Source organism: Nematostella vectensis, chromosome 1 (assembly GCF_932526225.1).
Source record: "Nematostella vectensis chromosome 1, jaNemVect1.1, whole genome shotgun sequence".
NCBI lineage: Eukaryota > Metazoa > Cnidaria > Anthozoa > Actiniaria > Edwardsiidae > Nematostella > Nematostella vectensis.
Genome location: NC_064034.1, coordinates 7,626,384 through 7,648,057, shown reverse-complemented (window position 1 = coordinate 7,648,057; position 21,674 = coordinate 7,626,384). Strand labels below are relative to the sequence as shown.

The following is a 21,674-nucleotide window of genomic DNA, read 5'->3' as shown; positions in this document are numbered from 1 at the left end:
CGTAGTGATACGCTCGTGGATCAACAACGCCTTCTTTATTTGGCCGCAATCAATACCAATCAATATTAATTTTAATTTAAAAAAAACCTGTCGTTTTGATAGCTCTACACACTCTAGTTAATACACCATACTTGGGAGTCATACACCATATTTGGGAATCCAGTTCAATTTTTTTTCCGTTCTTTCTAATCGCCCTAGAACTATGTACGCTGAAAATGTTTACGTAGACTATTTTGAAGAATAGACCCAGGCCCTAACGTTTTTAGACATCACGGGTTTCCCGCGCGCTCGCCCGGGCTCTTTTAGACTATTTATTAAAGCGACAGCCATTGGTTGATATGTGAAGATGTTACGAAAGATAAACTAAAAATGATGCGAAATAATACCTGCTTTTCCATATTATTTTGTAGAAATGCTGCAGTTCCGTCAGCAAAGAAGCCTTGCTGCACAAGCCATGCATGAGCTGGGAAACATCATGTTCCACAGCGGTAACATCAGGTACGAAGCAGCATAGCGTCAAAGATAGCATAACGACATAGGCAACGTAAGAGCATAAGCAATGCATAAACTGGGCAGCATCATGTTCCACAGCGGTAACATCAGGTACGAAGCAGCATAGCGTCAAAGAGAGCATAACGACATAGGCAACGTAAGGGCATAAGCAATGCATAAACTGGGCAGCATCATGTTCCACAGCGGTAACATCTGATACGAAGCAGCATAGCGTTAAAGAGAGCATAACGAAATAGGCAACGTAAGGGCATAAGCAATTCTCTTTATAGGGTACACACAGAGTTTCAAATTGCTAGTCGGCTACGCTGAGAATCGAAACTTTATCAACTGTTTGATGTGTCAAGTGAATGCCCAAGAGAACCTCAAAGATTCATTCTCTTTATAGTGGCGTGTAATCGGATGCCCATCTGGGCAAGGTTTTGTATAATATAGTTTTACAAAAGCTAAAAGTCTGATTCTTAATAACTAATAAAAGCATCCAAATTACTCGACTCGGCTTCGTGTGACACGATCTTGTGCTAAAGCGTTAAATTTTTGCGTGATTTAGCTTTTAAGCATACCGTAGCCCACCGAAAACTCATGACGGATCCCCTTTAAATATTTTTCATTTACTTGTCACACACAGGGCCGCTTACAAGTGGTGGGCGGAGGCGTTAGACACCATCCTCAACACACAAGACTGCCTCAAGACGTGGCGGGACATAGTGAGTGGAGAGGAACACAAGCAAACTGGTGAAGTGTTACTGCAGCGCTGTGGCATCTGGGGCTGCCTTCTGGCGGGCGTGCTTGCTGCTAATATTGCACAGTGAGTCTTGATAGACATGGAAAATCTCTATACAGATAAAGATAAAGTGTTGGGAATCAATCTTCACTAGACTAGACCTAGGAATTCTCATATTTTAGAGTGAGTCATGATAGGCATTGAAATTCTCCTTACTGCATCACTGAATAAAGTGTGTTGAGAATCTATCTGCTAACGCTGCACAGTGAACATTTGGGCATTTGATAGACCTAGGGATTCTCAGATTATTAAATATTTGGTGCTTTATTATTATACACCTATTTCAAATAAGGTTGCACTCGGAAAACTTATGTGTCATAACCCGCAGTGCATCATGGGTGTCAAATAAAACATAACATAAGCGTAAATAAAAACAAACGAAGGCTAATAAATTTTTAGAATTCTTGCTTCAGAGACCATAATTCAGCCATTTATACGTTACCCATGAATCACTGCGGGTTAAGATTCGCTGGTGCAACCTCAATTGGAATAGGTGTATGGTGTATAAGGTGTACGTTTTACTTTGTAGCATCCATCTTGTGTGATTATTCTGAATGGTTTTCTAATACTTTCTAAGGTACATTCACACGTCCAACCTGGGGTTACGGCAGGAGTGCTGCCTGCTATCTGCTGCTTTGTTCAAGGTATCACCAAATTGAATATGTGCCCCATATTTCTTTAGGAGCCTTACGTATATTAATCTCATTGAATATTTTTTACTATTTGAGGATCGCTGCAGAAAGTAACTCATTGTTCCAATACAACATAGACATATTCTAATACGGATCTTGTGCTAAAAGATCACATGACTGTTTGGGTGGCAAACTACCGCGCGCTCAGGCTTTTAGCGGCAAAATAACAGCTACAATAAGCAACTTATTAAGCGTTTGCGAAAAAAGCCAGAATTCTTTTTTTCAGAAATGCTTTAGTTTTATTTAAAGATTGCATTTTTTTCATCGTTCTCTGGTTTGACGGGCGCAGTCTTTTCTGATTTTTTTTTTCTGTTTGTTTTGAATTTGCCACCCAGAAAGGTCACGTACTCTTAGCGCAAGTCCCCCATTAAGGTTGGTTCTTACTCGGACGTAAGCGCAAGAGGAGCACACGTAATTTTCCGATTCTCACTAGAACACAAGGGCAAGCGGAAGCTCAAGAAAACGCAACTGCTTGATTTTCTTGCGCTTGCGCTTGTGTTTGACGGAAAACCAACCTTTAAGATGGATTACCACTGTGCAGTCAGACAGTAGCTTATTGTTATTTTTGCCGCCAGGCCCTTTTGCGCTCCTCACTACCGCACCCCACGGACGATAAAGACTACGCCCTGTATGAGATAGGGGCTGGCCACGGAAGTGCAGACCTGCTCCCTGGTGTGGATCTGCTGTCCGACGTGTTCAGAAGTGATGGTCGCTCAGTTGTCGCCTCGTTGCGCTGGGTGGCAGAGGAGTTAGCCAGGGCCCAGCACCTTCTTACGGTATGGTTATAAACAGTTAAGCCATGTCACGCTATGAGTAGGACAAAGTTAGCTTAGTTACACGCTGGACATCGCAGTATGTTATGCACAAATACCAGGTACGGCCCAGCCACCTTCTTATTGTAGGTTATAAACAGTTCAGCAATGTCACGCTATGAGTAGGACAAAGTTATTGAGATCTTCGCTGAGTTACACGCTGGACATCGTAGTATGTTATGCACAAATACCCGGTACGGCCCAGCCACCTTCTTATGGTATGGTTATAAACGGTTGAGCAATGTCACGCTATGAGTAGGACAAAGTTATTGAGATTTTCGCTGAGTTACACGCTGGACATCGCGGTGTGTTATGCACAAAAACTAGGTACGGCCCAGCGCCTTCTATCGGTATTGTTCAATGTCACGCTATGTCACAGCAATGTCACGATATGAGTTTAACAAAGCCATTGCTATATTTGCTGAGTCTCTGACTGGGCATCGTAGTATTTGATCCACACATACTAGGCAGTACCAACATCGAAGCATGCTATCAACACATACTTTATTCCATACGATATTTTAGAGCTTAGCGGTGTACGGTGTAAGGTTTATAAATAAACTATAACAAATCCCATATATAACATATACCAAATACCATATGCCAAACTTGTTCTTCTAATCAGCTATCCAGGTCGTTTTATTTTTCTGATGGCTCTGGTGCATCTAAAAACACATCGAAAAGATATTTTTACCCTATTATGCTCCCAATGTGCGAGAAATAACACGTAACCATACCATTGGACGTTATATAACGTATTCTTTTTATCTTTTAGGCTCTTCCCCTGGTCTCCCTGTGTCTGTACTTTACTAGCCGTGTATGCCGGGACGTTCAACGCACTGTCGATGTGCGCATATTAAGGGTAAGAAAACCACTTACTCTCCTTTGACCCTCGGATCCCCTATCAGCCATACTTAACAGCCATAAGTCTTAACTTCCATCAATCGCTTATTAGTTCAGTGGCACGAGCTATGCCTATCAAGCAAGACGGCCCGGCTCAGAAATTATTTACCTGTATAGAGGACGTTTAAGAACCACTGGAAACGCTAAACCGTGGTACCATCTTGAGTGAACGTGGCATTTTGATCTTATGGATGTGTTGATTTGGTAGGTCCGTATTCTGACTGACTTGGGAATGTTCGCCGACGCTTCTAAGGTTCTCTCAGATCTGTTGATCGGTGACGGTCTACCGCGAACCTCAGACGACGGGAACAAGAGCATCAAAGACAAACAGGTAAAGTGCCTGGCTTTTACAGTACTAGACGCTCTGAAATGTACGATCCCTGCCCTTCCATCTCTGAGACGGCTCCGACGAGAGACTGATGTTCGAAACATCAGCCAAACTAGTCTGTTTTCACTTCATCACTTTAACCTTGTGTTAATTTATTCTCCCCGAACGGCTGTGTATCTAGTCATCCTAGGAGTTGGGGGGAGATTATGATCTGTAAGTCTGCAGATGACTGTTGAGGCCAATCTGCGCCCGGAAGAATCTCTGGCAGTGAGGACATGAAATGGTGTATATTAGTACAGACGGACTGACGGATTAATAATTGACGGACATGCGCTAAGAGATAACATGACCTTTTCGGGTGGCAAATTCAAAACAAAATAACCAAACAAAAATTTCAGAAAAGACTGCGCCCGTCACACCAGAGAACGACGAAAAAAATGACACTAAACCCTTTGTGAAAAAAAGCTCTGGCTTTTTTTGCATATGGATATTTTGCCGCTAAAATCCTGAGCGCGCACTAGTTTGCCACCCAAATAGTCACGTGATCTCTTAACGCAAGTCCCCTATTTTCATTGTTTTGATTAATATTATTTTTCAGAAGATTCCAACATTCAACAACCGGAAACAAATCTTAGATCCTGGCAATATAGAGGTATTCCATAGCATTGTTAGAATCAATTCAAAGCCTTATTACAGGGAATCCCATTCTAATGATGTCCGCTTAAAAAGTCTATGTCGGCCGCCGTCTTCCTAGCAATATACTGAATGTAAGAAAAGATCAATTTCCATCGACTGATGAAAAGGGATAATTCGGTGCATACTATACTACTGAGGTGGGGAGTGCTTTTGTGATATCCTCGATTTAATTTGGTAAATAACGCAAATAATCTTGTTTTTGGACATTGTTACTTTAAAATTTGTTCACAGGGTTTGTTTTCCAATATTGTATAAAACAATAAAAAGGCTGCGTCTGAACGGGGCTTTTTAATAAAAATTCCTCGTTATTAAGGACAGTTAATAACATTTTAAAAAGTATCCAATGCTACTTGTTAACCTGGACCTGTTTCAAGGAACTGTCAAAGTTCTAGGGCAAACGTCGTTCTTTTTATGTCTCATTTCAATTGATAATGCACGTAAATAAACAAGAAGTCGATTGTTTCATGCTCAGTTGGAAGAAGTTGCGTTTGTTACTACACATAAATAAATGAAGCAGCGTTCCCTTAAGTTGGTGTTACACGGGATAACATGCAACAAAAACATTACGCGATACATTGTATCGTAGAAAGTTTTTGACCGTGTAACATATCGGGCAACACAACTTTCCGCGTATCATTTCACCTCGACAACATGTTGCGTGTTTTCGAACCCGCTTCAAAAAAAAAAGAACACAGAAGGACGAATATCTGGAATTTATTCCGTGTAACATTTGTTTGGCAACATATTAGAATGACATTTGGTTGCATGTTATCCCGTGTAACACCGACTCTAGGCTAAGATACCTTTTTCTCTCTCAGGTCCTGAACGAGCTATTGGAGCGAAGACTTACACCAGCCTTGTCGTCTCTCTACGGCCAGCCGCTGTCCGGTCAGCTGAGCGTAGCGCATGCTCACTTACTAGTGGCCCTGTCATCATCCATTAACGTCATCGCCGATGACGTCAGAGAAGAGTAAGCGTCCGTTTGATGTGACATGCATCTTCCTCTGGCATTTCGTTTATTTTCTAAAAAAAAAGGAGATTTGTGTATTCCATGTTTTGATTTAATACAAAAGGCCCAAATGGTCGTGTTCGTGAACCAGAAGAATAAATACTGCCCTGAAGAAGTATTATTAAAGACGAAAATTTGGAAGAGTAAATTCTAGTTTTTGGTGTACCATATTGGGATTTGGTGTAGAAATTTACACCAAATAGTCGGAAATAGCAAGAAAATAGCTATTTATGTTCCGACATTTAAACAAGAGTAATTCGTCTCACTTTAAACCCTGTTGTTAGGCTACAGCGCTACCAGAACGAGAAGGAAGAGGCTGAAGTCCCGCCCACTCCTCGAGGCGTGATGCCCCCAGCACCATCTTTCATCAAGAAGACGGCTAAACAGAAATCTTCCGGTAAACACAGCAATCTTTCGTTTTAATTACAAGCTAAAAATATCCAATATATTTTCAAAAATGAGAACATTGTCTTTTAAACTAATCGCATAGGCCTAGTTACCAGCCTTAAAAAACACCCAAATATTTTCTAGCCAAAATACTACGAATGCGAGCACGTATGCTTCACCTAAGGAAGTCTTTTGAGCTAGGCAGATGTTATAGGGTTATGTTTTTTTGTTATAGCGTTGTTTATATTCTTTTTCCCCAAACCGTCGTGGGTTTGCTTGACGGTTTGTCGCAGATATTTTACCCACGCCTCTTCTTACTGTGTTTGCATTTTACTCTGAACTTTTTGTAAACAATAACAAAACTCTTCTCCCTTCAGATGACACCTTGAGCGTTAAGAGCAGCTTTATTGCGATAAAGAAGAAGCTTTTGGATGCGAAAAACTCTACCAGTCTACCAGTCATCAAGGTATTGCCACGATCATGTGTTGGTGGGATCTGATAACTTCTAATCCGTTCATATAACAAGAAGACTTGTGCGGTTCTGTCATGTAGGGGTTCCTTCTGTTCACCGCGGAAAGCATGCTGGACAATCTTTGCGATTCGCTGACCGAGAAGACGGAGGAACAACAAGACTTGGAAGAGGAGTCAGGTTAGTGTCCATCACGTGAACTTTAGAAATACCCTCACGTGATTATCAAGTGACCACCAAATCATTCTCACGTAATCAACGCTTTCATTACGTGGCCCTTGCATCACTATCACGTGGGCCTCATATCACTATCACGTGGCCCTCGCATCACTATCACGTGCGCCTTACATCACTATCACGTGGCCCTCGCATCACTATCACGTGCCCCTCACATCACTATCCAAGGCCCTCGCATCACTATCACATGGCCCTCGCATCACTATCACGTGCGCCTTACATCACTATCACGTGGCCCTCGCATCACTATCACGTGCCCCTCACATCACTATCCAAGGCCCTCGCATCACTATCACGTGCCCCTCACATCACTATCACGTGCCCCTCACATCACTATCACGTGGCCCTCGCATCACTATCACGTGGCCCTCGCATCACTATCACTATGCTCAGTCATGAGACTTCTGATTACCCTCAGGACTAAAACCTCTGTGGCATTTCGCAACCCGTTATACAAAGTTGAAAGAAACACTTTCTGTGTGTCTGCCCACATGCCCACATTTATCTCCCTCACGCTTCGATTTGGTTACTGGCCCTACCTTTTTTATAGTTTAAAATAACATTGCATTTTATTGTTTTTTTTTTATTCATTTGTTTTTCAAACAATGCAGGCGCATTGTGGAGTTTAGAAATGGAGAAGATGCCTTCTAAATTTCAATATTTTTTATTTTAATTGTGTACAGCTCTGAACATGTCGCCATCTGACCTGGAGTTGCTAGTATTGGCCAAGCTTGAGCTCTCCGCCATCGCCCGGCAGTGTCACCATTCCGTGACTTCAGCCAGTCTGGTGTACTCCGCCATGAGGACACTAGAGGACGTCTTCATACTGAGCGAGCTCGACATTGACAAAAGGTCTGAATGAGCGAGTGCTTTGTTATGAAGCTCATGACGATCACCATGACGATGATTATTATGATATGAAAATCATGATAGTGACGTGGACGATTAGAAATATTTGATTCTTTACTGTTGACGGGATATTGTGATGATCTTGATGGCCGTTGTTATTTCTAATAATGATGACGATGATGATGACTCATGATAGTAACGTGGACGATTAGAAAAAGTTGATTCTTTACTGTTGACGGGATATTGTGATGATTTTGATGATTGTCATTGTCTTGATATTGCTGAAAATGATGAGGACGACGGCGGCGACGGCGGCGGCGGCGACGGCGACGACGAAGACGACGATGGGTGACAAACTCGAACCAAAGTAAACACAGAAATGACTGCGCCCGTCACGTCTGAGAACAACAAAAAATGAATTATTGAAATGAAAATAAAGCCTTTCTGAAAAGAAGACCTTCTGGCGCCCGTTTCTCGATACACTCAAGAATTCTCGGGCCCAGAAACTTTATTTTGCATTTTTGTTCAAAATTTCGCATGTTTTCATTTTAGAGAACCGCTTTCATGTTTTAAGACAGTTTGAACTTCCACTCGTTCGTATTTCAAGTTATTATACTCAATAGGGCTATTTTCGAAGTTTTGCTGAAGCCAAAAAGTTACCCGAAAAGTCTCGTGTGACTGCGAGGTCCCGAAAACTTTCTTAATATTTAAGCCTGTGACTTTCGGGCCCGAGAAATTCGGGAAGGATCAAAATCTATAAATCTTTAAAGAGGATCATCCTTCACATGAATCTTTGTGGTAAAATACGAAATTTGACTATATTTCAACACATTTAGATACCATCAATTTTATAGGAATTAGCCAGCTTTTCAAATTTAAGGAATAAAACGGTTTCGGGCCCGAGAATTCTCGGGTGTTTCGAGAAACGAGCCCCTGGTGTTGATGATGATAACAATGATAATGGTAGTAGACCATTTTCGAATTACGCTCAACTGCTCTTAAAGAAAAGCTTTAAATCGAGCCACTGTGCCCGTTCTGTTACATTTAATGTAGTTTTAACACAAGGCCTCGATTTGAAGCTTTTCTTTAGGATCAGTCGAGCATAATTCGGAAATGGGTTTTTACTTTGAGCTACAACATGATTATGGTTGATAATAACGTGCTGTTGCTGCTGGTGATAGTGGTGATTAAGGTGGCGATAAAGGATTCTGATGATAAAAGCGGTCTCGCATCCTTCCAGGTCACCATCGCTGTTTATCACCAGTCCCATACGGTCAGCACACACCACAGCAAGCCCAACAATGGTCCACTACCTCGTGGCTCAGGCACGCTGTCGACTTGACGCTCGCCTCTGGCTAACCTGCCGCCTCGCGCTAGCCCTCAGTCTCTCTGGAGAGGACAGCGGCATGGGAAAGCTCGGTGGCACAACCCGCAGTGTTACGTCATTCATAGGGTCGTGTGACCATCACTGCCGGCAGGGATTGGACGAGTCGGAAGCGTTTGGTGACGTGGAGCTGACCGCGCAGTTCAGCATGTTGGAGACGGTGCACGCGCTACATCAGGGCAAAGTTTCCCAGGAACTACTGCACAAGCTGGAGGTCAGTCCGGTGGGATCCCTATCAAAAATGGCCAACCATTACCATTTTACGCTTTCGAGTTGGACAAAGCATCCATTTCCATCGGCTATTTAAAGCTAATAACTGAGATACCGTTAATCAAATTACGGTATATAAAATAACTTCTATAAATATATCAGTTGTCCTGTGGACACGAACCTCTAGGAATGTATACATTTAACTAAAATTCCAAAAGAACCTTCCACGATTAAAATCTGAATCTTTATTAACGATATTTTATTGAAAATATCTCAGTCATTTGTGGACAAGCGGTTTTTTTTGTGGACAGGTGAGGTGGTCGCTTGATTGTGTTTATAACTTGAAGTCCTATCCATTGCTTTGTGTAGTTACCAAATGACTTTTCTTGCAGGACGTGATTGCGTGGCTCGAGAGGTCCCAGTCTCTCTCCTTCTCCGGGCAACAGCTCTTGGCCATGGCCGTGGTTCAGTTTGCGGACATTGGCCAGCAGCCGTCTGTTGCTTGTGACCTCCCTTACCTGAAGGGGATCCTGCCTGCCTACAAGCAAGCTTGCGATATTTTACTCGGCCAGGTAAGTTAATTTGTTCAGGTTTCCATGACTTTCGCAACTTTCGAAGGAGGAGAACTTTCGTGTAAAAGATACGATGCATCGTGAAACAATCAAGGGTTATGTTTATTATTTATTGATTTGTTTATTTCTTTTATTCCCAGGCTTGTGGGCCTTGGACAATGTTTTAGTCTACAATCGCCTAAAAAAAGCAAGGATAACTTGTACTCTTACATTTTTATGCTTCTTAGGGAAGGGAGGAGGGCTTGAAAGAGTAGCTTTTACAGTATTTTCCTCCCAGACTCTAATAGCGATAAATAAATAATAGACTAATAGTCTGAAAGCACTCTTTTACTCATCAATTAATTTGTTCATGCTCTGCATTTTGGTTCTTTCTGCTAGCTTCTGGAAGTTGGTGAATCCATCGACCTCGTTACCAGCTCTCCCGTCCTTCCTCTCAAGAACCTCTACCTTAGCCAGCTCCCGCACATCGTGGACATCAAATTGAGGCTAGGGAGGGCACTGGCGCGCAATGCTGTTGATCTAAACGCCAACGTCGCACCGGCCTGGGGCGAGTCCGTCCGAGAACTAGAGTTGGGGCTTGGTCTAGCCCGCGGTATTGCTTACCAGCGGCAGTCTGTTGAAGCGCAGTTGCTGTTCAGTATCGGTAGGCGAATTTTAACAATTATACGGTAACGATGACCAAAACTATTTTTGTTACTATAGGGAGTATTCAGGCAATCAGCCATGTCTTAGTTACAGACAAGCCAACCTCAGTGCTTAATAATGCATTGCTAAACATGGGGCACTTTGCGACTCTTCTCGCAAACCCAAGTTACAATCCCTAACAAAAGAAAGTGCAACATTTTGCATAGCAACACCTCCCCACCCTCTTTTCAACCCCTCCCCCCCCATTTAATATTGGTTAAAAGCGGTTTTTTTGAGTTTTGAACGCAAGTCGCAGTACGATTATTATATGCTCCGACATTGAGGAGGAGAGAGGGGAAGCGCCCTATTTTTTTTTTTTTTTTTTTTGCCTTGGATTGAAGCCACGTTTGAGGCTTTGTAACCAGGCGTGGGTGCTTGGTGAAAAACGACAAGACAGAACGTCTTGCTTGTCCTATGCTAGCCTACCTGTAGGCTTTAGATGCTGTTTTCGGCGAGAAAAACCCTCAGAAACCCGAAATCGTAGCTCGCGGCCGCAATCTTGGATTCGAGTGACAAACGATGAGAGGAGATCCAAGATGGCGTCCACGAGCTACGATTTCGGGTTTTCGAGGGTTTTTCTCGCCGGAAACAGCATCTTAAGCCTACAGGTAGGCTAGTCTTATGGCGTCTTCGTTTTCCTCTCATTATCGTGTCATATTCTGTCATTCTGTCCATCAGGTCAAATCCAGCGTCAGATGTTCTGTACTGGGGCGACCCCAGATCACGTGGTACCGGCGACGCTTGTAGAAGCTATCAAGAAGTTCTACTCATCGGAGCATGATCTTGTGTGGGTATCAGCTGTCCATAAGCTCGCTAGTTACAACTGGCTGAGAAACAATGATGGCTTCGATGTTCTTCAGTTTTTGGGGTGTCTTGTTTTTGTCAAGTACTATCCCAAACACTAAACTCTAAAGTTCGATTGGGACTCTTAGGCTAAGTTGAACGTTGTTCTTTTCATTTACCATTTCAAATGCGAAGTTTTGCAAATGAAGATGGAACAGTCAAATAGGTTCATTTCCGTACACTTATTTTTAGAATTGCAATGAAAGAACTTTGCCTGAGAAAGCAAGTACAACGGCTACGGCAGCAAGCGCAGGTTCTTTTCTTCAATAAACCGTGAAGATTATTCATATAGCGGAAAAGGGCCCAAAAGCTTACATTGAACAAACGAAATGCAGGTTTTACGTGTTTGCCGTTGCCATATTTGTTGTCGTAGTCGCAGTTTAAAGTCCCGATAAGCTAGTTTGCTTCCAGTTTTCCTGGTGTTATTATGAACCATTTTTTTCGTTTGTCCTTGTGTTTGTTTGCAGGTTGATGCGACAGGCGTATCTAGAAATCGCCCTTACTTACCTCCATCACCTCAAGCAGTCAAAAGAAGGTATTCCCATGCCTTCAACACCACCGCCTGCCAAGACCCCACGATCCGGAAAGCAATCCAAGGGAGACGCCAGGAACAAGAAGTCCAAGGAACTCCAGAAAAGCAAGGAAATGGATCACGATAAACGCGCCGCATGGATAGCTATCCGAGCCGCAGGAATCGTTGCCATGGCTATATATCGTCTTAGGTTACTGACCGGTGACCCGGACATTACCGCTTTAAAAATGTCCGAGAACTCCGGTCGCTGCCTTCCCTCTTTCGCCCTGTATGATTTACTCGGAACAGATGATGTCGTAGCACCTGGAAGCGGGGCCCCTGTTGGTCAAGATGGCACGGTCGTCATGGGAACGACTGTCAATAGCTCGGATCACGTGCAGATCACCTGGATACATCTTCTCGGCTACCTCTCTTACCTGCGCCGACAGTGCTCGTATATTTCACTCGGTGTCAGCTCGGAAGACGAGGACGGTCCGAGCTTCGGTCCTGTTGCTTTTACTCCAGTGTTTAGTAACGGCAGAGTGCAAAAGCTGGCCCAAGTGCACACTTTCCTCAAGAACGAGCTGGCGCCTTATGCGAGTGAATGCTGTGGGGTGTACCCTGGGGAAGCTTTGGTCGTCACCCCCACCCAGACGGGGCCCCAGATGGTTGTGACACAAGCACGACAGCCACCAGTAGCTGCTGGCGAGAAAGCAGATGAGCCCGCCAAAGACAAACAAGGTATTACTGCCTCATTCAGCAGTTTAATTCAAAAATAGAAATCCCTATAAAGGTGGGAAATTTCGTCATATAAAGCTTTACAGTACGATGACCAGTTCCGTAGCAGTCCTAGTTCCCTATCACTCAGCATTTGTTTTTATCTTTTTGCCTCGAATATTGTAGATTTGAACAATCCAAAACTGCCTAAATGATACAAAACTATTAACCTTTCCTGAGATATAAATCCAGCTTATTTCATCCAATGGTTTGTTCAGAAAGTATTATTATTTCGAAGTGATTTTCATAATTATTGCTAAAATGATCTGAGTTTATTGCAAAGTGAGCTGACCCGCGTCACGAAAGTCAAATGAAAACAATACCTCCTTTAACAAAAATGTCCTAATTTTTATACGAATGCTTAGAAGAAAGAATTTCGTTAATGTGTATGGGCTTTTTTTTCTGACTTGATGCGATTTTTTCGATTTACGTTGCTTTAAGTTTTTCGTGCTACCCGGAGGACGTGGGAATAGTTCCGTATCACCCTGCGCCCTTAGTGTTTTTGGTTTGACTGCAGATATAAAGCCGCGAAAAGGATTGATTTGATTATCCCGTTCTCAATTAATCATTTTAATCCCAGTAATTTTAATTCTAAACGGTCAGTTTTTATTATGTGGGCCTTTTATTTAAGTCATTCGGCTGAATAAAGAACTTCATTTTAAAGACAACCTCCTTGATATTGTTAGCGCTCGATAAAATATTATTCTATATTAAAATAATTACTGGAACTGTGATTGATATATCAATATGCTAGGGTGATTAAATAAAACGGCCAAGATTAACCATAGTTTAATATCGTTTAATAGATTAACCATAGTTTAATCATTAGCTGGCTAACTTACAAAGGGATATGGGATTATTATTGCAGAACGACAACAACGCATTGGTGGCCGTAGCATTCACATTTTGTTCTTGTAAATAAAAACGGCTTTTTGTTGAGCTCCCGTGAACGAAAATTATCAAAATAAATCACCCAATTCTAGGCTCACCTTATCCTCTACATTTTTGCATTTTGCCGTTTCAGTATTTGTGTGGGTTGTAGCATTTATTTTGAAAAAATTCTGTCAGACCGTTTTGTTTCTTCCAATATGGATTTGTTAGCGACACGCGAGCGAAAGCCCATTGACTATTGTTGGTTTGTTAACCTGCTGCATTGAGAAGTTAAAATCGTTTTTATACACTAATTTTAAGCAAAAAGGAAGGGATGTGATATGTTATTCAGTAAATGTGTTTTTAATGATTCTCAAATGAAAAAAACTCGTACCAGACGACAGAATTTTTGAGTGATACGGAGCTATTCCCGCTGCTACGGAACTACTCCCACTATGTGCAAACGGAAAATACCATATAAATCCATAAAATTTGAGAATGTGTAGTCTTTTCTGTGCATATTATATGCATAAGTAAATTTGTAGTCGTCTTAGAAAAAATCATGAGCATTGGGCCCTCCGCAAAAAAGATAGAGCAATTTTAATATGAAGTGATACGGCACTGGTCATCGTACTGTACGAGAAAATAAAACCTGGTTCTTATCTTAGAGAGGTCAAGCCTAGTGTTCATGAGCTAACTTGCTCGATTATTGATTTTTTTTTTTTTTTTGCTTACTTGCTCGATTGATAATATTATTTTAGATATCAAAGAAGAAGGCGCGGCCATAGACTCGCGGCCATCTCAAGCTGGCGATCTGGAGGTCTGCGTCCAGTGGTACAAACCCGAATTGAACACACCGCTAGTTCTCGAGACAGCGGGCACATCTGAGCAGAGTTTCGTTTGCCTTTATGCGTTGAACCAAAAGGCATTCAGTCAGGATTCAGGAGCAGGGACTGGATTCATTAGGGCAGGGCTGCGCCACGTATCAGAGGCTCGTCTCCAGGCCCTCCACGACTTGCTTATCAAGACTTTGGAAATGGCAGAGAACGAGCTTCAACCAACAGCTACATCAGGTAAAATTCATCTTTAAGTGCCCTCGTCAGCCACACTTTTGTTATTGTTTTTATTTAATATTGAAAGGCAACGAACGGACACGGAGTGTACGGAGTGGTCGTTTAATATTCTTTTAAGACGTTTAAAAACGTTGCCATTTACTAATGGCAAATGCAGATATTCAAGTGTTGTTTGAAGAATCCGTAGCATAGCTAGACCTAGGAATGCTTTGCACCCTCCCTATGTCTTGTTCTCATTCGACATCATTGTGTGCTTATTTCCTTTGTCACAAGCATGTGCAATGTTGGATAATGCGTAAGGATTATACACCTATTTCAAATATGGTTGTACTGGGGAGATCCATGTGATCCATACACCCGCAGTGCTTCATGGGTATCAAATGATAAAGAAAATATGCGTAAATTGAAACAAACACTGGATTATAAAGCATTTTTTAGCATTATTTGGTTATGTACCTCTAAAAGTTTGCACGCCTTTCAGAGACAAGGATTCAGGCATTTATACGTTACCCATAAACCACTATGGGTTACGATACATTGATTCTCCGGTGCAACCTTAATTGAAATTATTTATAAAGCAATTAACTCCAAAACGAGGCCGAACGTGACCTTTTTTTTTTTTTTTTTTCAAATGGTCATCTTTCAGGTCGCACTAGCAAGATTGATTTGCCAGTACCCGAAGCAAAACCACCCGGGGGTACCCCTGGACGGAAGAGGCGTACAATGGGTATCCGGGCGCTGTCAGCTCGCCAAAGGAAAGATGATAATATACGCGCGAAACTTAAAGAGCATATCGCCGATGTAAACGCCCTGATTTCGCCAGACCGTCATACAGATATCAAGGTAAAGACAATATGCTAATATATGTTCCCTGATAACGCCAGACCGCCAGACAGATATCATCCTGGTTAACGCAAATTTAAGCGTCTTGATAACGCCCAAACTACTAGACTGATATAAATGTAAACGAAAAGCAACATTCAGACCGTCCGGCAAATTTCAAAGTAAAAATACATTGCAGATAAAAACGCCGAGTATATAAACGCCCTAATAACTATCTTGCGCTTGCAAGGTAAGCGCACTTGACATTTCTTCGTCTTTCTACAGGACGTGCCGTTTGAGGTGACCGTTAGAAACGTCACGATCTTCGAGGCCATGTTTGACCCAAGTCGTGGGTACACGGGCAAATCGTCTGAAGCGTTCTTCAGCTGGATAAGTTCCGTGTTCGACGCCTCCTTTTAATGGCTTTTATTGAGCCCCTTAGCGTTTGAGGGCCAAATGGTTCGTTCATAACTAAAGTATAAGTGTGTTGTGAATGAGGGCCAATCACTTTTCTATTAAAAAAAATGATTACATAGTAGTGTCCTGTTTTATTCATTTTTTTAAATCTCCCATCACTTTTTTAATAATATTTCACAATTATGCTGGCTACAGGCAAATAGATAAATCTTTTGTCTTCCCCTAGCTTAAATGATCCAAAATATTTCATTATTACGTTGTCATTGCTTTTACATGTATAATACGTGCCCCACTAAGAGTGCTTTAGTGAAAGCGTTTACTGAAAAAGGCGATTGTCACATCGGAATTTCAGACTCCGCTTCCCATTGCTTTCGCGGCATTCCTCTATTTTGGCAGGTGTTGTATTTTCAGCCTCTCCGCTAAGTCCTTGCTCTGGTATGCACTTGCACACATATTGACCATTGTGGTCTGCGGCGAAAGAGAAGACAGTAGAAAAATCGAGACATACGACATGTTGTATTGATCATATTGAGGTCGAATCTCGCTAACAAGGACACCTTTGGGACCCAAAAAAAAAAGCCATCAAAGAAACGAAACTCGCTTATAAAAAATACCTTCGGGAACCAAACACTGTCCTCGTTACCAGGGTACAATTCACTGGAAAACGAACAGATTTTTATCTAATGGGTACCATAACAACTATCCTTATATAAACAAGGTTCCCTGCGGTTTCAATACAGATAGATCAGATCAGTGTTCCGTTGTGATACCTTTGCGGGACTAGATCAGTGTTCCGCTGTGTTGCCTTTTGCGGGACTAGATCAGTGTTCCGTTGTGTTACCTTTTGCGGGACTAGATCAGTGTTTCGTTGTGTTACCTTTTGCGGGACTAGATCAGTGTTCCGTTGTGTTACCTTTTGCGGGACTAGATCAGTGTTCCGTTGTGTTACCTTTTGCGGGACTAGATCAGTGATTTGTTGTGTTACCTTTTGCGGGACTAGATCAGTGTTCCGTTGTGTTACCTTTTGCGGGACTAGATCAGTGTTCCGTTGTGTTACCTTTTGCGGGACTAGATCAGTGTTTCGTTGTGTTACCTTTTGTGGGACTAGATCAGTGTTTCGTTGTGATACCTTTGCGGGACTAGATCATTGTTTCGTTGTGTTACCTTTTGCGGGATTAGATCAGTGATTCGTTGTGTTACCTTTTGCGGGACTAGATCATTGTTCCGTTGTGTTACCTTTTCGGGACTAGATCAGTGTTCCGTTGTGTTACCTTTTGCGGGACTAGATCAGTGTTCCGTTGTGTTACCTTTTGCGGGACTAGATCAGTGTTCCGTCGTGTTACCTTTTGCGGGACTAGATCTGTGTTCCGTTGTGTTGCCTTTTGCGGGACTAGATCAGTGTTCCGTCGTGTTACCTTTTGCGGGACTAGATCAGTGTTTCGTTGTGTTACCTTTTGCGGGACTAGATCAGTGTTCCGTTGTGTTCCCTTTTGCGGGACTAGATCAGTGTTCTACGGGACTAGATCACTGTTGCGATGTTTTTGCGGGACCAGAATGCGTTATTAATACTTAGCCTGGTGCAGAACAAAACGTGTTGTTACCTCTGCCGCATTGGGCGAGCTTGTAATCCTGTTGGCAACAGAAGCAGTAAAGTTCCCTTTCGTCAAGAGGGGTGCTGCACAACGGCGTTTTACGACCTACACAAGAAATACTAAATCGTCATGCGTTTGTTACGCAGCAAAATGTTAATGTAATGATTCTTTAGTGCGAAATATAATGCCTTTTCAACGCAAAAATGCAAATACGAGGAATGATTTTGAGACTTAACCCTCCCACCCCCCTAAAAAGAATAGCATCGTTTTCACACTGTGATTCTAATACATTCTAATTTTCTACTTTAATACTGATACATGATAAATACATTCAGGCGAAACTATTTCTCACTTACCATCCTTGCAACACATGGTAGCCGTGTATTGGTGAAATTTAACTTGCTTACACTGTAAACAGGAAAAGTTTACATTTGTAAAATATAAAAAAAGTATTTCGGTCATGCTGTGGAACGCACGGTGTTTCCCGTAATAACATCTTATCCTTAGCATGTGAATAATATGTTTCCCTTAACTCTAATCTTTTTTCAAATTGATGTCAATGAAAGGATTTTTTAAGAAAAGTTCTGAACTGTCAACGGTTGGTTAATGAGCTCACAAACGTATCTTCTATCATTTCATAGCTGATTATTGCTATAGCAAAGCCTGCTGCCGCCTATTCCCCCTCCCCGTTTGTCCGCCCCTTTGAGTTTCCATCAGAGGAAAACTGTATAAATATCAGTTCTAATTAATGGGCGCGTCGTTAGTAGGCAATGTCTTTTTTGTATGTATGTGTATTTCGTAAGCGGGCTCTCTCGTTTGTAGTAAAGGAGAAATAAAATGGCTTCCGGCTCATTTAATTCCGGACTAATTTTCCCTATTCAAAACTAAAGGGCCGAATCCACCAAGATCTTGTCTTTTTAGGTAATTTTGCCCTGACCTTTTGCGCTATATCATTATAATAAATGCCGGGAAGAGAGCTAGAAATTTCAATGACACTTAACAAAAAGTCGGACCAAAATTTTAAAAAGTCGCTTTTGATATTTTATTTTCTGTTACTTCCAAAAGACGTCTGGCCGCCTAATTTGATGTAAAAGCAGTAGCTTATTTGAAACATTTTTTCGGTATGTCACAATACAATTATTTGCAAAAATTGGGGAATTCTGTAGTGGCTTTTAGATGATTTGGGTATTCTAGGGCATTGGAATCTTCCCTTCCCCAATATGTACTTATAGTGTGTCGATGTATAGAAACGGCCATTTAACCGCGACGTCCTTACCACCTTTTACAAGTCAATAGGGAACTCCATACCAACTACGAACGCGTTGTCGCCTGGCAAAGATATGGATAGCCTGCGTAGCAAGCGTTTCCGTGTGACGTTGCGAGAGTGCTGAAAAACGCAATACTAGTTCCAGTACCGCGCGGTTAAACAAGCCTTTTTGTTCTGAAATGGCGGCTTTTTACCGGCAAACTGTCACAGTTTGGCAAATGCTAAAAAAAACTAGCGCGAAACAAAAGCCATAATTTTCTTTATAACCCCTTAAGAGAGCATAAGATAAGAGAGGGACACTTTGGTATTACCCGCGCGCCATGTCGATTCCGAATCTGGCTATTTTTAGTAACCACCACCCCACCACTGCGCGTAAGCATTAACTCCTTTTATTTTGCCCTGCTCCCCCGCAAGTTGCGTGTTGTTGTTTTGCTAACCCGAAAGGAATGAAAAGAGATCATGTAAAATAACTCGGAAGAAGAAAACATGTTTAAGTCAAGAAGAAGGAAAAAAATAGCGACGAGCAATATAATTGCTGTGATACCGCGTTTGATTTAAATCCCGACTTCAGCTTGTGTAATATAGTTAAAGAAATGTCTAGTAACAACATCTAGTAAGTACAGTAATATCTCCCTCTTTATTTTCTCAATATAAGAGAAGCTCCAGATACTTCAGCTTGCTGGCTTAGTTTTGTGAAATGTATTTTTCTTGGATTCCTTCTCGTTTCACCGGAATGTGTTCACAAAAATTAATATCATATCTAACTTACAGATTTCGTTTGACCATTAGTAAGATGATGAATGTTGAGAAACTACGAAGAAGCAGCAAGTTAGAGCGGAAACGATGTTTGAAGCACGAGGTTTTCCGCTCTTGATATTGAATGAAGTCCTTTTTTACACGTTTTCGTGTATCTTGCAATTCTCGAAGTACTACATCTACATAATACACCGCAACTGCCTATATCCTTGATGCTAGAATTAAATTCTCGATTTTATTAGTGCAAATAGGGTGGGGTTTTTTCGGTTTCAAGACACAAAACAGCGGCAAACAACAAGATGTAAATGCCAAAGCGCGGGGGTAGGGTGAGTAAAAATGATCACACGCAGTGCGACATGGCGCGGGGGTAATACCAAAGTGTTCCTCTCTTATCTTATGCTCTCTTGGACCCCCTTATTATCAAACAAATCTGTCATCTTTTGTACAGTATGGTTTTAAGTCAAAACAGCCACTTAAGTCAGCCTTTGTACATTTTTTCGAACGATTCAACACTACGATATGTGTTTTTTTTCGTCAAAGCACGCGAATGCGCATAGGTTATTCAGCACTGTCATGGTTCAGCGGAAATAGAACGGCCGCGCGAAAAATGGTGACGAAGGATGGGAGAAGAGGGGAAAGAACCTTTCCCTCTCCCCATTCTTCACGCGGCCATACGCTTGCCCTTCGCTGGAACCCAAAACGCTGCAGACAACATGCAGGCTAATAGAAGATCGTGTTTAAAAGGGCTAAGAGTGCCAATTGCACTTTTTTTTTTTACTTTTTCTATCGTTAAATCTTTTCGCATACATTCGGTCATGTTTATAACCGAGAAATCAAGTTTCTTTTGTTAAAAGGTATAAATTCTTAAAATTTGTTTTTCTGGGCAATCGTACTCACCACCACGTTTGGGTGGCGAAATATTTTCATTAAAAACGCCAAAACAGGAAGATAATCAGCTAAACAGTTTAAAAACTCGTTTCATTCAGGAAGCTGAATATTTTGATATGTACCACCCCCCCCCCCCCCCCCCCACACACACACACACACACACACGCCCCCCTCCCCCAAGGGGTTGTATTCGCGTACCCGTTGTGTTGCCTCCTCACTCAGACAGATTGAGATCACGAGCACAAGGCCGACCAAGATGAAAGGGCGGAGGGACGGCATTCTAGGATAAAGATAGCATTGTTATACTACTCACACACTGAATCAAAGTATTTAGAGCGAGTGTAAAATTGAAGGTGCCGTCTAAATTCAAGGTTTTAATCTTGAGCTCCAGCCGCAATGCAAAGAAGGAAGTTGGTAATAATAGACCTTCGAGAGCGGCATTAAAAAGTCAAGTGTTTCTAATAATTGTTACCAACGCTTGTCTGAAAGCAATGTCGGGTGATTATAATAACAAAAAAAAAAACGGTTTCATTGAAAACCACCATTTTTCAATCTCTGCCATTACCCATTTAATACATGTTAACGTTGAAAATTTTGGCAATACATTTATTTTCTCTCTTATGCAAATAAAAAACTGTTGCTTAAACTGCAAAAGTAAAAGCGCGCGAAAAGCCAACAAGTGGACTTAAAAAATATCCACGTTTACATATCTTGTCTTTTAACGCCAAGCTAAGCAGACTAGCATTTTACAAAGGGAAATCGCTTTATCTAGAGAGTCAGAATAAAATAGCATTACCTTTGTCCTTCCGTAAACTTCTATTATAATCTTCGTCTTTTTTGTGACCCACTTACCCATTGTCACCCATTATCTGGTGCCTTGGTTTTAATAGAAGCAAAAGCTACTGCATCATATTTAGAATTATGAACTTATTTTGCACTGTCTAGAAAAATGGTATAGTTTTAATATTATAAGACAGTGAATTAACATTGTTTTAAAGTGAAAACAGCAACAAATTAAGAAAATACAATAGATAAGAGCAAAATTATCGTAAACATATTGTTTTGTGTTTTGTCTATGACGATATCAAAACAACTCACCTTCCTATGTTGTACTAGCTTACAAAGTTAGTACTCCAAGAGAAGACTTGATTTGGACTGAGGCAGGGACTAACAGTGAGTATCACAAGTTGACGGCTTATCATCCCTTGGTAACAACCACCATTCTTGCAAAAATGCACCCCTTTAATGTTTTACGCAATCTCTAAAATCACATGACAAATAACGAGTGGAGGGAACATTTACTTTAATTAAAAACCCATTTAAAATTTTCTT

General features: G+C 41.6%; 2 protein-coding genes and 1 long non-coding RNA gene across 4 annotated transcripts in view; 1 reads left to right on the top strand and 2 right to left on the bottom strand.

Moving 5' to 3' along the window:
* Positions 1–15,955, top strand: part of LOC5520487 (cilia- and flagella-associated protein 54) — a 42,011-nt gene extending 26,056 nt beyond the window's left edge. Inside the window, exons 39-58 of one of the 2 annotated variants that reach the window (XM_032365547.2) lie at positions 411–498; positions 1,139–1,318; positions 1,872–1,938; positions 2,562–2,762; positions 3,574–3,660; positions 3,910–4,032; positions 4,631–4,681; positions 5,544–5,695; positions 6,019–6,131; positions 6,499–6,587; positions 6,674–6,770; positions 7,511–7,679; positions 8,917–9,274; positions 9,663–9,842; positions 10,221–10,485; positions 11,205–11,313; positions 11,837–12,621; positions 14,289–14,600; positions 15,247–15,443; positions 15,708–15,955. In XM_032365547.2, coding sequence (XP_032221438.2) covers positions 411–498; positions 1,139–1,318; positions 1,872–1,938; positions 2,562–2,762; positions 3,574–3,660; positions 3,910–4,032; positions 4,631–4,681; positions 5,544–5,695; positions 6,019–6,131; positions 6,499–6,587; positions 6,674–6,770; positions 7,511–7,679; positions 8,917–9,274; positions 9,663–9,842; positions 10,221–10,485; positions 11,205–11,313; positions 11,837–12,621; positions 14,289–14,600; positions 15,247–15,443; positions 15,708–15,842 — 3,758 coding nt within the window. In that variant the 3' untranslated portion in view covers positions 15,843–15,955. Of the gene's footprint in view, positions 1–410; positions 499–1,138; positions 1,319–1,871; positions 1,939–2,561; positions 2,763–3,573; positions 3,661–3,909; positions 4,033–4,627; positions 4,682–5,543; positions 5,696–6,018; positions 6,132–6,498; positions 6,588–6,673; positions 6,771–7,510; positions 7,680–8,916; positions 9,275–9,662; positions 9,843–10,220; positions 10,486–11,204; positions 11,314–11,836; positions 12,622–14,288; positions 14,601–15,246; positions 15,444–15,707 lie in introns of both variants that reach the window. The other variant, XM_032365546.2, reaches the window with a different exon arrangement.
* On the bottom strand, positions 21–5,632 carry LOC116603921. Its single transcript, XR_007307461.1, has 5 exons — positions 5,529–5,632; positions 3,811–4,290; positions 3,396–3,463; positions 2,502–2,793; positions 21–1,345 (listed from the first exon to the last, which is right to left on the bottom strand). It is a non-coding gene; the product is annotated as an uncharacterized LOC116603921 (long non-coding RNA).
* A 30-nt stretch (positions 15,956–15,985) lies between the features above and the next one.
* LOC116603920 lies at positions 15,986–21,593 on the bottom strand. The gene is made up of 5 exons (XM_032365548.2): positions 21,441–21,593; positions 20,541–20,622; positions 17,788–17,839; positions 17,441–17,536; positions 15,986–16,307 (listed from the first exon to the last, which is right to left on the bottom strand). Exons 2-5 carry the CDS (start codon positions 20,619–20,621, stop codon positions 16,156–16,158), a joined length of 381 nt encoding a protein of 126 aa, XP_032221439.2. The 5' UTR covers position 20,622; positions 21,441–21,593; the 3' UTR covers positions 15,986–16,155.
* Positions 21,594–21,674: the final 81 nt, after the last annotated feature.